At 47.2% G+C, this 14,800-nt stretch overlaps 1 protein-coding gene across 1 annotated transcript; it reads left to right on the top strand.

Moving 5' to 3' along the window:
- Positions 1-6,769: 6,769 nt before the first annotated feature.
- DRAXIN (dorsal inhibitory axon guidance protein) lies at positions 6,770-13,316 on the top strand. The gene is made up of 7 exons (XM_009289616.1): positions 6,770-7,229; positions 8,576-8,763; positions 9,342-9,453; positions 10,359-10,448; positions 10,688-10,777; positions 12,818-13,211; positions 13,261-13,316. Exons 1-6 carry the CDS (start codon positions 6,770-6,772, stop codon positions 12,928-12,930), a joined length of 1,053 nt encoding a protein of 350 aa, XP_009287891.1. The 3' UTR covers positions 12,931-13,211; positions 13,261-13,316.
- The last annotated feature ends 1,484 nt before the right edge of the window (positions 13,317-14,800 follow it).

Raw genomic sequence — 14,800 nt, 5'->3', positions numbered from 1 at the left:
CTCTGAGCTGATTTCCCTTTGCTTTCGCAGGGATTGGGGAGGAGTGGGGGGCACCTTCCCACTTTCCGTGCGCCCCGGAGGAGACAAAGGCCGGGGGTGATGGGGGCCCCCAGTGCTGCCGCCGCCGGGACGCCCTCGGTGCGCGGTGCCTCGGGTCGCGGCGGCATCGTTCAGTCGTGGGAGCCGAGCACAGAGCCTGGACAGCGCCGGTGCCGGTGCGCGGTGCCTTCAGCCAGCCCTATTGTCACCCGTGCCGGGGAGCAGGCTCCAGGTTCTCCCGCTCCCGCCGCAGTTCTGTCACCCGGCTCGCCCTCGGCGCGATGTGCAGTGCCGTGCACCTTGCAGGGGTGTGCAGCGTGGGCTTTGGGGCTTGCTCCCCACCACCCTACTGCAAGTCCCTGCTACTTCAGGGACTACTGCAAGCTCCCTCCCTAGACGGCTCTCCCCTTCCCTGGAAGCAAAGTCGCCTTGGACAGAGGCATCGGCCCTCTCGCAGGTAGCTGCTGAGCCCCTCGCGCACCCCAGGGGTACGTCCCGGCTTTGAGCCAGAGCTGCTGTGGAAAGTGGCCGAGGGGCGAAGGAAGCTTTTCCCACCGAGTCATTGTGTTTGCAAAGCCGTGCGCTGCCACGCACCGAGCCCCTGAGTACCCACGGGTTATTCTCTGCTCCTCCTCTGCTGATAGAAGTGAGATCTCATTTCTGAATTAAATCAATTTGGCACCAGTTAATGGCTTATTACAGCCAGTAATTCATCATGTAGGATTTAAGTGACATTTATCCAATTCACACCTGAAGTCTTCCGTCAGCCAGAGGGTTTAATGGAAATGGTTTTGTATTCCCATCTCCTCTCCCTTGCAGAAGGCGGCATTAATCCTACACATTTTGGTTCAAAGTGAGAATGACATGCAAGTTAAAATGTTGAAAGGACACCCTAACTGTTCTGCCAGTCGGGACACATCCACTTCTCCCTCCAGTGAAGGTCGGGCCAAATCTGCCCCCATTCTTCCCTGTCACACTGGCAGGTGCTTTCCAGCCGGGTGACCAATGACCTTTGCTATTGATTGTGTCTCATTTGTCACTAGGCATTGTGCATTAAACTGGAGAGTCTTCTCTGCTGTGCTGACAGCAAGCGACTATATCTTGGATGCTAATCTCGGACTCATTGCTATTTTAATCTCATTATTGGGTAGAGTAGACTCTGTTTGATAGCAGGTTGCGTATGATGGCTGTGTCAGCCACTCCGTGAAGTCTCAGAGGGAAGCAGAGCAGAGGGTACTGCATATTCATTCACGTGCCCCTCTTCCACTTCAATACAGTGACTTGCTGAGCTGCTCTGTCCCTGGAGGATGTTGTTGCTGCACCCTCCCTGCTCGTGCACGGACACTGAGAGCAGTGAAGCTCTCTGTGCAGGTCAGGGTAGGCACAGGAGAAAGGGTGGCACGGCTGTGGCTGAAGGCGCGAGGCACGTAGTGACTTGAAGGATTTGCAGGGTGTCCAGTGTTCATCAGAGCTGGAGCTTAGCAGTGACTTAGTGACAAGTACAAAACTGCCAGCTTACTCACAAGTCTGGCCTGCAGGAGAGGGTATTTCCCGGGTTGCGCTCTGTGAACAAGCCACTTCTGTCCTCAGTGGTTAGGAGGGCAGGGCGCAGTCTGTCAGCCAGAGCTGCCCAGTGAAGGGAAGGGATTGCCTGGGCCAGCGGGTCAGCAAAAACAGAGTCCCAGTTCCAGCCCTTCAACTAATGTTGAGTGGTCACTGGATATGAGCTGCCCCAGGAAGATGCTTTGTGGAGGCACAGGGGTAACTACAGCTACTAGTCAACCCCCTGCAAGCCTGAATCTCTATGTCCTGTCTCTTGTGCCACTAGTGCAATTAATGTATTAGTGAATTTGACCCTTTCTACAGTGGAGTGCTGTTTGGTGATGGCAGAAAGTGAGAGAAAACAACACAAGCAAAAGGAAAGCAGATGTTTCAAAGGGGGGTGGTGGGATTCAAGTAGCTTAGCCTCAATATCTGCAGAGGGGAAATCTCTCGCACCAAACACAGTCATGAAGGACAAGGAAACTGTAGAGTCAGATAAATATGAAAGGCAAGGTATGGAGGAAAGGTGACGATGGATACAGGAAACCTAAGGAGGAGGGCAGCTCCAAAGAGGGACCCAAAAGGACTGGAGATCTGTGAGCAGGGGACTGCTGCTCTGTCATCCCAAGGATGTCTGGGCCAGCAGCAAAAAAAATATTCTTTACAAAGTGAGTGTGCAAGAAATGTTGGAGAGAAGAAAGGAGAAGGGTGCATATAAGATTACCTGTCTGCTTTTGGGGACCCTAGAAAGCTGGGAGAGATCTTTTTGAAATAGGAAGGTCTCTTGGCAGATTGTATATGAAGCTTCCCAGCATTTGCCGCCAGAAACTGAAAAACAGATGGAAAGAGACCCAGCAGGGAAGTGAAATCTCATTTATCTGCACAATGCCATCCTCCTGGCTCCAGCCAGCTCTCTGCATGTCAGCTACCATAGAGCCTACCCCATCCATTCTGCTCCAGGCCTTCCCAAGCCCATCCATCACCCTATGGCTTCCTATTTACAGGGAGCCTGGCACACAAAGCTGGGTTTATTGTCTATCATCCCTGCCACACATGCACATACACACAACACCCATGTAGATGCACATACACTTTGTCTATTGCTGCAGCTTGGGATTGTCTGGAGTCCAGGAAATCTTTACGCACTCCTGCCAAAGTCTGAGCTTATCAGAGCCAAAGAGAAATCTGGCCCAGAGTACGTGCTTGGGTTTAGCTTGGTTCAGCCCTTGAGCATACAAACTGCATCATTTGTGGTCTGGGGTGATAAAGGATCTTGATATTCTCTATTTCTCAGTTCAAAAGTTTTGTTCCTCTTAGCTGTGACATGAAGAACATATGTGAAAAGTTAAAGCTAGGACCATCACATATCATGCTTTAAGTCAGATATGCGAATGAACGTAGATGATCTGATGTTCCTGCTTTGTCAAATACAAAACAAATACAGCAGGGGCAGTTTAAGAGCCTATTTCCCCACCAAGGTGACATAGCTGTATTTATAGGGGGAAAACATGCCTGAGTTTCTGTGTACCTACTCAGTCCATGGCTGCCTTGAAGGATTACAAACAGAGAGCAGAGAAATAGCAATTGTATCAGTGAGTCCAGATAAAGAGACTGCCCACAGGGAAAGTTACTCAAGATGCAAATCAACCCCTAATTTCCTTCCAGGGTTGTGAGCATCTACTACTAACCCAAAATGGATCAGAAATAGTGGCTGAGAGACAGCACTGCAACTCATTCATCAGCCCTGAGCCTGCACCCTGGGTAGTTCTAAGGCCTTATCTTTGCTTTACACATTTTCTTGTTAGTAGGCAGATTTGCTACCTCAAGAGGCAGGTGGCTCATAATCCTGAGAGTATATAAAGAAAGTGCAAGCCATTGGGTGAAGTAAGGAGGATGTAGGTCTGGTGTTGTGAAGAACTACTGGGCAGCTTAACTTGGCAAGTACTTTAGCTATTTCCTTTATTAATATAGAAACTCTAAGAAGAGGATGAGTTCTGGACTTGTAACGTGTATTTGTTTTAGAGCAATTTAGGAAAGGTATCTCCTTACAAGACCAGACTTCTTTCTGCCTGGCATATGTCTCGGGGCAGAATTTTACCCTTTGCAGAAAAGGTGCATCAGCAGTGTGAGAACATTGCTGCCACCTACATCAACAAGGCAGGGGCTAGCACAGACTTCTTTTGTGGACTGTGGTCCTGACAGAGGAGAAGGTGTAGTTTACTTTGGTGCTCAGATATTGAGGAACCTGAGCACTGAGGAGAAGTAGGGATGCTGTTGTGTTTTCTAGCTGCCTTTTGGAAGCGTGAATTTTACAGCTTCTGTAGAGTAAGAAAAATGGAGAAGGTAGGAAGAGGTTTCTGAAGTTGAAGATAGATCAGGGCATGGAAAAAAGTGGTTAAGAGAAGGCTGGGACTTCTGTGCCTCTAGCACAGCAGCGTTGCATTAACCCAAGGTACCAAAACTTGTCCGTGCACTGTTTTGGTTTGGCAAACAGCTCAGACCTCCCCTGACAATAGTGCAGTACAGGTATTTATCTGTATTATTAATGCTAGATTCCCAGTAACACAGCATGTTAGCCTGCCCTCTCAGCCAGTGCAGAGATGAGGCAACACATGTGCTCTAGCTGCACTTTCATCCTGTGTCATGCCAACAAGACAGCTGGGCAGCTTAAATAAATGCCCCCTACACTTTGAAGCAGACCTTCTGTTTAACTGCCCTGCAGCATTTAGCTGCTTTCTAAGGTATTTATCTGTATTATTAATGCTAGATTCCCAGTAACACAGCATGTTAGCCTGCCCTCTCAGCCAGCGGAGAGATGAGGCAACACATGTGCTCTAGTTGCACTTTCATCCTGTGTCATGCCAACAAGACATGGGCAGCTTTTAAATAAATGCCCCCTACACTTTGAAGCAGACCTTCTGTTTAACTGCCCTGCAGCATTTAGCTGCTTTCTAGCTCCTGCTGAAAACCAGAATCCGCAGCTCATGTGTCTGTCAGGTTCACCATCAAAGGGCCCATGTCTGTGTGAGTGAGATTGGAGACACCTGCCTCGCATTCTCTTTGCACTTGTTCTCTCCTCTTGGCATTTTGCCTACAGATGAAAAGGTAAGATGCTGTTTCCAGCTCTTTGAGTTGTTCTGAGTGATGCCTTGATCCAGCTGGTTTGCTCTGGTTCTTACAGAGAAAATCCTAGGAAAAAACAAAACGCCGTGGATGCAGAGCTTGGGGTTTGCTTGGTTGCTATTTGTTCCATTGGTTTTGAAGGAGGACTTCAAGTGCTTTGTTAATAGATTTAGCTGTTGGTCTGGTTTTCCTTTGTCCCAGGTAGCTGCCAATAAAATACTTTTTCATAGTGTTATGCTTTCAGCAAATGAACTAGCCAGCACCTCCCAAATCAGTCCTCAGGTAGCAGTTTGTTGTCCTTTGTGGCCAGTAGAAAGACCTGCTTTTCAGACACTGCATTAAAGAGAAGGCCCCTGTGCTTCCTACCTCTTTCCAGGGGAGGTCTGAACTGCAAATTTGCTCCCAGGCTCTGAGCAATAACAGAGATGAACCTTGGAAAGGCTGAATCAGCAGGTGAATGAATGAGCAGGCTTTTCAGTTATGAGGATGAAGACATCTCCTTCTAAATTCCCCAGATGCTCCACGAGGCTGGGGCTGCTATGATGGCAGAGGTTTCACTGACTCAAAACATTTCACATCTGTCTCATAGGTTGAAAGAAAAGAGGAAAGGAAGAACCAAGGCCATTCTTAGGGTGTCTTCTGTCAGCTCCACAAAAAGGCACTGAGATTGGCCTCAAAGGATGTTACCTGCTGCCCTTCACAGGTGACAATGGCTGGTCAAGCAGCAAAGCACCTGGAGGAGGGAGTACAAGCCATTGTAATTATGCAGCAAAGTGGTTCACCTAGTGAACAGACAGATGGACATCAGGTGCAGCTGGGGGCTGGGGTGCAGGAAAGATGGGGAGGAGGGTGAGTGAAGAGCTGTGGCTGTAACTTTGTGACAGTATTTCTCAAATGTAAGCATAGGCCTGGCTTTCTGACCGTGTCAGTGTCACAGGGAACTCCGGCTTTAAGCATGCCTTCATGCTGCCCAGATTGACAGGGACAGTCTGGGAAAGCTACCCCAAAGTGAAAGGCTGCACTGGAAATGCTGAAAATCCCTTTCCCCTTTTTGTTGGAAAGGACAGAGAATTACTTAATTGGAGAAATCTCCGACTTGTGCAATGTCCCAAAGCCATGTCTCACAAACACAAGGATGAAGGAAGACCCTCAAAAATATTACAGTGAAGCAGAATGAATGAGAATAGTCTGCAGCCATTGTGCTGAGGGACTCGGTCTCAGTGTTCTTTGGACATAAATTACCCTCCCAGTGACAGCCTCACCTGGTGGGGTGAGGTGAAGTGACCTGTGCAGGGTCAAGGAGGGAAAGTGGGACAAACTAGAGAAAACTCCGTCTGCCTCCCTGCCCCTTGATCTTTAGAGCAGCATCCCCTGCTTTGCTGACAGCAGCAGATTTGTTTCTTTGCTACGCTGTGAGGTATCAGCACAAAATGTCCAGTGTTTTTTCTTCCCTTGACCAGTTTCAGCCACCCTGAAGCAGTATTTGTGTGCATGCGCATGTGTCTCTGTCTTGAGCTGCTCAGGGCTGTTGCTGGTCCTGCGAGGCCACCATCTGCCTCCAGTTCTGTTCATCTTGACATCTTCATTGCAAGGAAACCAGCTGTGAGGAGAGGCCAGTGCCAGCCAGGCCCAGGATGCCAACCTGGCAGCAAACAGCCCTAGCCAGACAGCTGGTGCTGCGCAGGCGGCTCAGGAGCTGTGGCCTGCAGGAGCCAGCCTCCCCAGCCCCTCAGATGATAGGCTGTGAATGGGAGGGTAGGGGGACTAGTCAGGAATCAAAGGGAAATGTCCTACTGATTGATGGCCCTCATTTGCACATGAAACTGGGACCTCTCAGCCCTGCAGGCCCTGCACGTGTGTCTCAGCTGCTGTAACTGGGGCTGGGAGAGGAGGAGGTAACCAAGGAGGGAAAAAAAAGCACTTCCAGCTCTGGACACCGTAGCTGTTTTCATCTAAGTGTCCTAGGTCTGAATCTTGCTTGCCTTTGCAGTTCCTAGAAGTTGGTTGCTTATTTTTTCTTCTTTTTTTTTTTTTTAATTGTAGGTGAGGCAGAGCACCCAGGATTATGGCAACTCCTTCCACCTTCTTCTCTCCTTTCCTTTTCCTGTGCGTGCTGGTTCTTTCTGACATCAGTCTCGCAGTCTCCCTGGACCCTGGCACAAAGCTCAAAAATGTCCCAGAGAACAACAACCATCTTCAAAACCAAGAGATGTGGCTGCAGCAGCCCAGAAGTGGGCACCACCACAAGCATGGCTTGGCCAAGAAGGAGAGGGTCCATGCTATGCCTTCTAGAGCGCGGCCAGCTGGGGAAGAGGCCCTCAGAATGGGTAGCGGAGCTCCAGCTGTGGAAGAGCTGGCTGCAGAGGGACAGCCAGCAGCCCTGAAACAGAATAAGGATGTGTTCCTGGGTTTTGAGTTCCCATATCCTGAAAGGGAGAACCAGTCCCCTGGGTCTGAGAGAGGAAAGAAGCAGAACCGAGAGCATCGGCGACACAGCCGCAGGGACAGGCTGAAACACCACAGAGGTATTTGAGCTCCAAGGGAAGCTGAAGCTGTTGGGTCACTTAAAATGAGTGTCACTTGTGTGAGGGCAAGAAGATGCAGCTGTGGTTGAGCCACATGGGTGTGTGGAGGGTGTGGGATGTGTGCCTGCTCCGGGGAGAAATCTGCCAAACAAAAGAGGCACAAGAAAAAAGGGGAACTCCCGAACCAGAGGTTTTTACTGCTGGCTGCAATTTTGTGAAAATGACCTGGTTTGCCTTACAGGGGGAGCTCTGAAAGTTCCTAGGACTTGAGGGGTTGTTTTGGGGTGGCCCGCTTTGGTTTTTTTCTTTTTTAGCAAATGGTTCAATTTATGAACAAACATGTCCAAGCCATGTTTAATCTTTCCACTGACTTTGAAACATGATCAGAACTAGAAATAGTACAAAACCCCTTCTTTGCTTGAAGATCAGTTTCTTCTCATCAGAGCTTGTATTCTTCTATATTTATGCTGAACAACAAAAAATACAAATTTTGCATATGTGAAATTGCACTAATTACTTTAAAATGTTGCTTGTTTTTGACTGGGACTGCTTTCCTTTGCAGGTCAAGTTGTGGGTGTTTGTCTCTGTGGTATGGTATGGTCAGCATGGTAAATCTTTAGTTCTATTAAAGCCAGGCAATTTGTGTCAATCTACACTATTTGACAACCTGGGTGTCAGTATCCCTGAGTTCCAGCTATCACTCCTCCCTGCGTCAGTAAGAAGAGCTCTATTGTTTTCTCAGGGGACTGACTAAACAACTCATGTGAAGCAATATAGAAGAGTATGCAACAAAGCTGGTTTGAAGCAATATTTGCAGACTACAAAACAGGCCTTGTTTCTTTGGTTTAACTTAAGGTCTGTATTTAAATTAATACTTAGGAAAAGCAGGGATCAGGCTGTGAAGATATTCTTATTTCAAGTTAGGTAGGTCCTGACGAGCTAAATTGAAATAACCCACTACTAAAATCAAATAAGAATGTGTTCACAGGTATTTGCAGCAGCTTAATCCATTGGTTTAAAAATGGTTAAACAGGTACATTTTGTACTCTTGAGACCAGAAGAAGAAATCCTTTGCTTCTTAAGCAAGAGACAGACATATCTTCAAGAAGGCGTGATTATGTATGACTTCAGTGTGTAAAAAAGCAAGGTGCATATACTCTGGACCTGATCTATCACTTTAATTTAATAGCACATCACTGTTTTACACTGGTCTAAACAGCAGCTCAGGGTGGTAGAACACTGGCCAGTGGCTGGATGAAATCTGAATTCCTTTGACTCAAATCTATGGCACACAGAGAGAAAAGGGATGAGAAAGCTAATGCTACTGCACCTGTTGCCCTCTGCAGGGAAGACTCCTGATGCTGGGCCAAGCTCCCTGTACAAGAAACCTGAAAGCTTTGAAGAACAGTTTCAAAACCTCCAGGCAGAGGAAGCTACAAGTCTGACTCCCACCATGCTTCTTATCACTGCACTGGAACTAGCTGTGTCCACAGAAGAGCCTCCTGTTCTTCCAGCCACATCACCACGGTCACAGGTAAAGAGACAAAGAGACAGCTGGTAACTGCACTGTACCTCTGATGCAGACAGAAATCTCCTGCAGATAAGGTCCAGTTTCCTTTTTCTTTTTTTTTTTTTTATTTTTCAGTTAGAGGTAAGTGCTTGCTTAACACCAAAGCCCTCCATCAAAAGCAGCTCTCTGTCTTGGAGACATCTAAACACCTCTTCTTCATAAACAGTTCCTTTAGTTGCTTCTCTTCCCTGCCCTACCTCTCCCTTAGCTAGCCATCTTCATTCAGCTTCAAAGACCAGAGAGGCAGTAGGAGCACTTGGCTAGAGAGGCTGCATGTCCTAATGCTCCTTGCTTGCCTTTTATCCTCACGCAGAAGCAGTGGAAACTTCCCTCTTGGCTTCAGCTGCAACAAGGGAAAGCTCTTCCCTTTTGAAAATAAGATGTCAAGAATCCCCAGTGGACAAGACAGGGGTGGAGGCAGGGGTAGGGGGTGGGATCGTAAGGCCTTTTTAAGGTCTAAAAGCACCAGGAAAATTTGCAAAGGCTTCAGTGTCACTACAGAAGTGTAATCTGTTGTCTCTTTGGTTTCTTGTGGTTTGCAGGCCCGCCTCAGGCAAGATGGGGATGTGATGCCCACCCTAGATATGGCACTCTTTGACTGGACAGATTATGAGGATCTCAAACCAGAAATGTGGCCATCTGCTAAAAAGAAAGGTGCTAAACCTCCCTGTCCTCTTTCCCAAAAGTAATTCTGTAAGGCTTGTCCAATGGTTAGTGTTCACAGATGTGCTGAAGGGTGTGAGATCATAGTGGTGGGGTGTCCTGGTTTCGGCTGGGATAGAGTTAATTTCCTTCCTAGTAGCTGGTACAGTGCTGTGTTTTGGATTTAGGATGAGAACAATGTTGATAACACACCGATGTTTTAGTTGCTGCTGAGCAGTGCTTACACTAGTCAAGGACTTTTCAGCTTCCCATGCTCTACCGACTGAGAAGGCTGGAGGTGCACAAGAAGCTGGGAGGGGGCACAGCCGGGACAGCTGACCCAAACTGGCCAAAGGGACATTCCATACCATGGGACATCATGCTCAGTACATAAACTGGGGAAAGCTGGCCGGGGGGGCCGCTGCTCGGGGACTGGCTGGGCATCGGTCGGTGGGTGGTGAGCAATTGCATTGTGCATCACTTGCTTTGTATATTTATTATTATTACTATTATTTATTTTTATTATTCCAATTATTAAACTGTTTTTATCTCAACCGACGAGTTTTCTCACTTTTAGTCTCCGATTCTCTCCCCCATCCCACTGCAGGGTGGGGAGTGAGCGAGCAGCTGTGTGGTGCTCAGTTGCCGACTGAGGTTAAACCACAACATGGGGAAAGAGAGAAAAAGCATAATGCTGATTGTGTTTTGTGCTCAGTTTCAGAATGTTTCTCATTTTGGATGCATAGTTTGAGAGCAGAGGAAAAATGATAGCTGGAGGGTTGAGAAATAGGGAGGAGATTAGACTATGAAGGTTTAGAGTTCAAACTCTTGAAGTTTGAGGCTGTTTTTACCCTGGAACAGTCTTCAAAATAAAATTTTGCATGAAATTTTCTATGAACATTTGTTTTTTTCCATAGAGAAACGCCGCAGTAAGAGCCCCAACAGTGGAAACGAAACCGTGACGGCTGAAGGAGAGCCATGTGATCATCACCTTGACTGCCTCCCAGGTCAGGATCAGCTTGGTAGAGTCATTTCTCCAAACATGAGATTGTTTGAAATCCAGCCCAGGTTCTAATACAAGTATCCTGATTTTTAATACTGATAGAAAGTGGTATGCAGAGAGGAGGGCTCTCTAGGCGTGTTGTGGGAACAGATGATGTCTGTACCATGGAGCTGTCATGGGTGTCAGCAGCCCTACAAGGAAGGGGATAAATGAGCTGTGCTGACCCTTGTTCCTGTGTTGCAGGCTCTTGCTGCGACTTACGTGAACACCTCTGCAAACCACACAATCGAGGCCTTAACAACAAATGTTACGATGACTGTATGTGCACTGAAGGTGAGTTCAGCTCTTTGCTCTCCTCTTCCCAGCTGGCTTCGTTGTGGGCTGCATTGGCTCGGAATAGTGGTTTATATGTGAAAATAGGAGCCAAGCTCTGCTGCTCTAAGCCTTTCCCTGCCACTAACTCACAATATGACCATCGAGTCATCCAGGATATCTTGTTTTCCCTCTTGAAAACAAAAATCCTGATACCTACAAACCTAACAGAAGAAGCCACAATATATTAACACTTCAATGGTGCTTTCAAGTATCACAGATTATAAAAACAGACTACTATCCTTGTTTTATATGACCTTATGCCTAATATGGCTTTCCTGAGTTAATTTCAATGGAACTTGTAGCAATTTAGTAGGTGTGGGCAGGACACAGACTTTTGTTTCTTAAAACTATTTCTGAAGAATCCACAGCAGCCCTTAATAGACAGTTGTGTTACGAAGATGTTGAAAGGCACTCTTCTAGTCTGAACATGTTCAGGATCAGCTCCAGGCACTGGGTCTTGTCTGCCAGAACAAAACTCTTGTTGCCAAATTTTGTGACCTGTGTTAGGTACCTGGTGACTTTGGCCAGGTCATTCACCTACTTTTTACCCAGTTAAACAGTCTGCTTTCCTGGAGTTCCAATGTTAAATGATAGTCTTTACCTTGGGTGTGTCGTGTAACACTTGAAGGTCCTCATCAGAGACTATGTTCTGATAGGTTAGCCTAGAAAAGCGTTTCTACAAGCCTAACAAGGGCTGCCCCCCAGCTCTGCTTTATACTTAAGCTAGTTATAAGTTGATGCCAAATGTGCATCCTCTGTAGCATTAAAAAGATCCCCAGAGATGTAGGGTCTAGATAAGATAGACAAGATGCTTAGAGAAGAGCAGAGCTCTGATCTTGTGCGCTCTCCTTCTGGGAGGCCAGACTGCCCTGGGGAGATTGGTAATGAGAGGCAGAAACCCAACTTCAAGGTAGCTGGTCTCAACATAGCCCAGGGACATGCACTCCAAAAGGCTCCTCAGTGACCTGTGACATCGGCTGGGTCTCCTGTGTGCAAGTACTCAAGGACAGTTTATGGGCTGTCTCATTATAAGAAGCTATAAATCCTTAGCCTCCCCTACTCTGGGGGTGCTGGCACTGTTGCTATCTGCTGCCTGCTCTGGAAGTAAAAAGAGTTGCAGTTTCTAGGATGATCAAATCAGCTCCTGCCATCCCCAGTGACCAGATCCTGGGCTACTGAAAATCAGGGCTTTCATGAGAATTATTTACACATAAGCTGTACCCTGTCTGGCCCAACTAGCTATGCATTCTGGTGTAACAAAGTCAGACAATAGACGCCAAAAGATAAATCTATCAGTGCCAGAAACCGATGAATTACCCTGACCGGAGGCTCCCATTGCCTTCCACTGCCATGGGAGAATATGTACTGGTGTTTTTTACAAATAAAATACCTTTTTTCCCCCCTTAGTATTCATCAATGCTATATCAGATAGCTTCCTTCAGACCCTGCACTTTGAGCATCCAAAACAGAGAAACTGAGGGAGATCAGCAGTGAGCTTTGGTTCAGACCTCCCAGTAATAACGCTTCAAAGTCTATTCCCTCCTCACCTGAAGCTTCAGGGAAATAAATAGCAAGGGGAGCTCCCTAGCCATTGCTGCTGCACATTAAGTCTATAGTAATTTCCCAATGGAGAGATCACTTAGACAGTAATGGGAAGTAATAGGGGGAAACCAAGCAGGGCTTCCATAAAATCACTGGAAACAATCAGAATAATTCATTGGTATTTCAAGAAGCCAGTGAAACCTTCTGCCTGAGCCAATGAATCCCAAACCAGAACAGTGAGCCAAACAGAATAGCAGGGCCCAGAAAGCAATATGCCCTGCCCATGTGAGGCATTTCTCTGCCACCTCGTTTGACACAGCCCAGGCTTCCCAGCCCTGGGACTGTCCCCACTGCAGCAAGCTCTGTCATGAACTGAGGCCAAGAGCTAATTGTTTGATGTTACTGCTGTAGTGGGCCCTGGTCCCTCCTGCTCACTTATGCGTGTGTTTCCCACAGGGCTACGCTGTTACGCCAAATTCCACCGGAACCGAAGAGTGACCCGGAGGAAAGGGCGCTGCGTGGAGCCCGAATCGGCCAACGGAGAGCAGGGATCTTTCATTAATGTTTAGGAGGGTGGGAGCCCTGCCTGGATGGTCAGGAGCTGGGGTCAAACTGTTTATACCTAGCAATGGGAATTAGAGGAAAAAGTCAAGCAAATGACTGAAGCTGCAGGCTCTGAACATGCCAGGTTCCAATAAGACTGAAGCTCATGTTAATTATAAATAGAGTGGCTTCAGCCTTTTCCATACCAGGATTGCATTCCCCCTCCCTTCCCTCAGTGCATTCCTGCCACTGAGCTGGGTCCCCCTCTCCCAGTTAGTGAGAGATGATCATGACTACCGTTCTGATGGTCCTGGCAGGAAAAGGCTCTGCAGTTTTATCTCCTCCTCTCAACAGAGGCAAGATATGAAAGATCCTTCAGATCAAAGGGGATATAAGCTTAAACTTTACCCCTTAACTATTGCTTGAGAAGAAGGGTAGATCCTCCTTAAGGATCAGAGGTTCCTAGAGAATAGGAAGCTTGTAGCCTCCAGGTGGAATCAAAGATGGGAAACGGATCAGCAGGAAGCTGGCTGCCTAGGTGAGAGGGGACCCTCTGACAGAGCTCTTGTTCTCTCCCTTGTTCACTGCTACAGACAGATATTCCCTAGCTGTTACATACTACCACTTTCTACCTGTCTTCTTTGGGACCATGCAGTTCCCACTCCTTCCTTCCTACCTTCCTTCCTTCCTTCCTTCCTTCCTTCCTTCCTTCCTTCCTTCCTTCCTTCCTTCCTTCCTTCCTTCCTTCCTTCCTTCCTTCCTTCCTTCCTTCCTTCCTTCCTTCCTTCCTTCCTTCCTTCCTTCTTTCTTGCTTCCAGAGAACCACCTGGTTTCTGCAAGGATGTGGCAAGACATCCCAGCCTGCAGCTCTCACTCGTTTAGTTATCCTGCCAAGTCTGTAATTTTTAATGATTATTTTTAGGAGCTTTCTGGGGAAGTGATAGTTTTCCTAGTGAGCCAAAAGTAAAGTTTTTGGTAACAGGAGATAGGGACAGGCTGTTCCATTGTAGTAAATCCTGTGACGTTGCATGTGTGTTTCCATGATATGTAAATAAAGATATGATAGATATCCTTTGTGCAACTCTTCTGCTTCTTTGACTGCACCTAAGGATGTGGCAGGGGCCAGAAAGGCCTATAAGGGAGCTGGCCAGCAGTTAGCACTGCTGACTTCAGGTAATCACACAGAGCAATTGTGCCACTTGGTAGAAAAATTTCTCTACCCAAATTGTGGATCCAAGCTTCCCTGTATCCTCACTCAAATTGCAGCTAACAGTCAATTTCTGCCTGGTGTAGCCATCCAGATGTTTAAAACTTCTTTATATTACTATTTAGCTACTGACTTCAGTGATATATCGGAGCAACACAGGCTACCTGTGTTAAACAGGTGTAGTGTTAGTTGGTAAAGATGTTCTTTTCCACTGCTAACACCCCAGTACCCTGGCTTCTGGTGGGAGACAGTGCTGAAGCCTTTTAAATGTTAAATTCAAGAACCTGGAGATGTACAGCACTTTTTGTAGGAATAGAAATATTAATCCTGGTGCTGTGGTCAGAATCCTCTTTACACTGCTTCCCTAACCCCCCCTGTGTTCCATTTAGGTAGGCAGACCTTCATTTTGCACTCCTGTTTCTGTTGTAGTGTCACTCTGCATTGTGTATTCACTCAAATGCTGCTAGCATAATAGTTTACGTCTCTAATATGATGAGTGCCCAGTTTTCCTGGTTTTGGCTGGGATAGAGTTAATTTTCTTCCTAGTAGCTGGTACGGTGCTGTGTTTTGGATTTAGGATGAGAATAATGTGATAACACACCGATGTTTTAGTTGTTGCTGAGCAGTGCTTACACTAGTCAAGGACTTTTCAGCTTCTCATGCCCTGCCAGCGAGAAGCTGGGAGGGGG

Source organism: Aptenodytes forsteri, unplaced genomic scaffold (assembly GCF_000699145.1).
Source record: "Aptenodytes forsteri isolate BGI_AS27 unplaced genomic scaffold, ASM69914v1 Scaffold61, whole genome shotgun sequence".
Classification (NCBI taxonomy): domain Eukaryota; kingdom Metazoa; phylum Chordata; class Aves; order Sphenisciformes; family Spheniscidae; genus Aptenodytes; species Aptenodytes forsteri.
The sequence above is the reverse complement of the archived record's forward strand: the minus strand, read 5'-3'. Positions and strand labels throughout refer to the sequence as shown.

Excerpts from the sequence above, each read along its gene's own strand:
- DRAXIN (XM_009289616.1), top strand. The coding sequence starts at position 6,770 with ATGGCAACTCCTTCCACCTTCTTCTCTCCTTTCCTTTTCCTGTGCGTG. Across the intron at positions 7,230-8,575 it reads CAGGCTGAAACACCACAGAG|GGAAGACTCCTGATGCTGGG; the intron begins GTATTTGAGCTC and ends TGCCCTCTGCAG. Across the intron at positions 10,449-10,687 it reads TCACCTTGACTGCCTCCCAG|GCTCTTGCTGCGACTTACGT; the intron begins GTCAGGATCAGC and ends CCTGTGTTGCAG.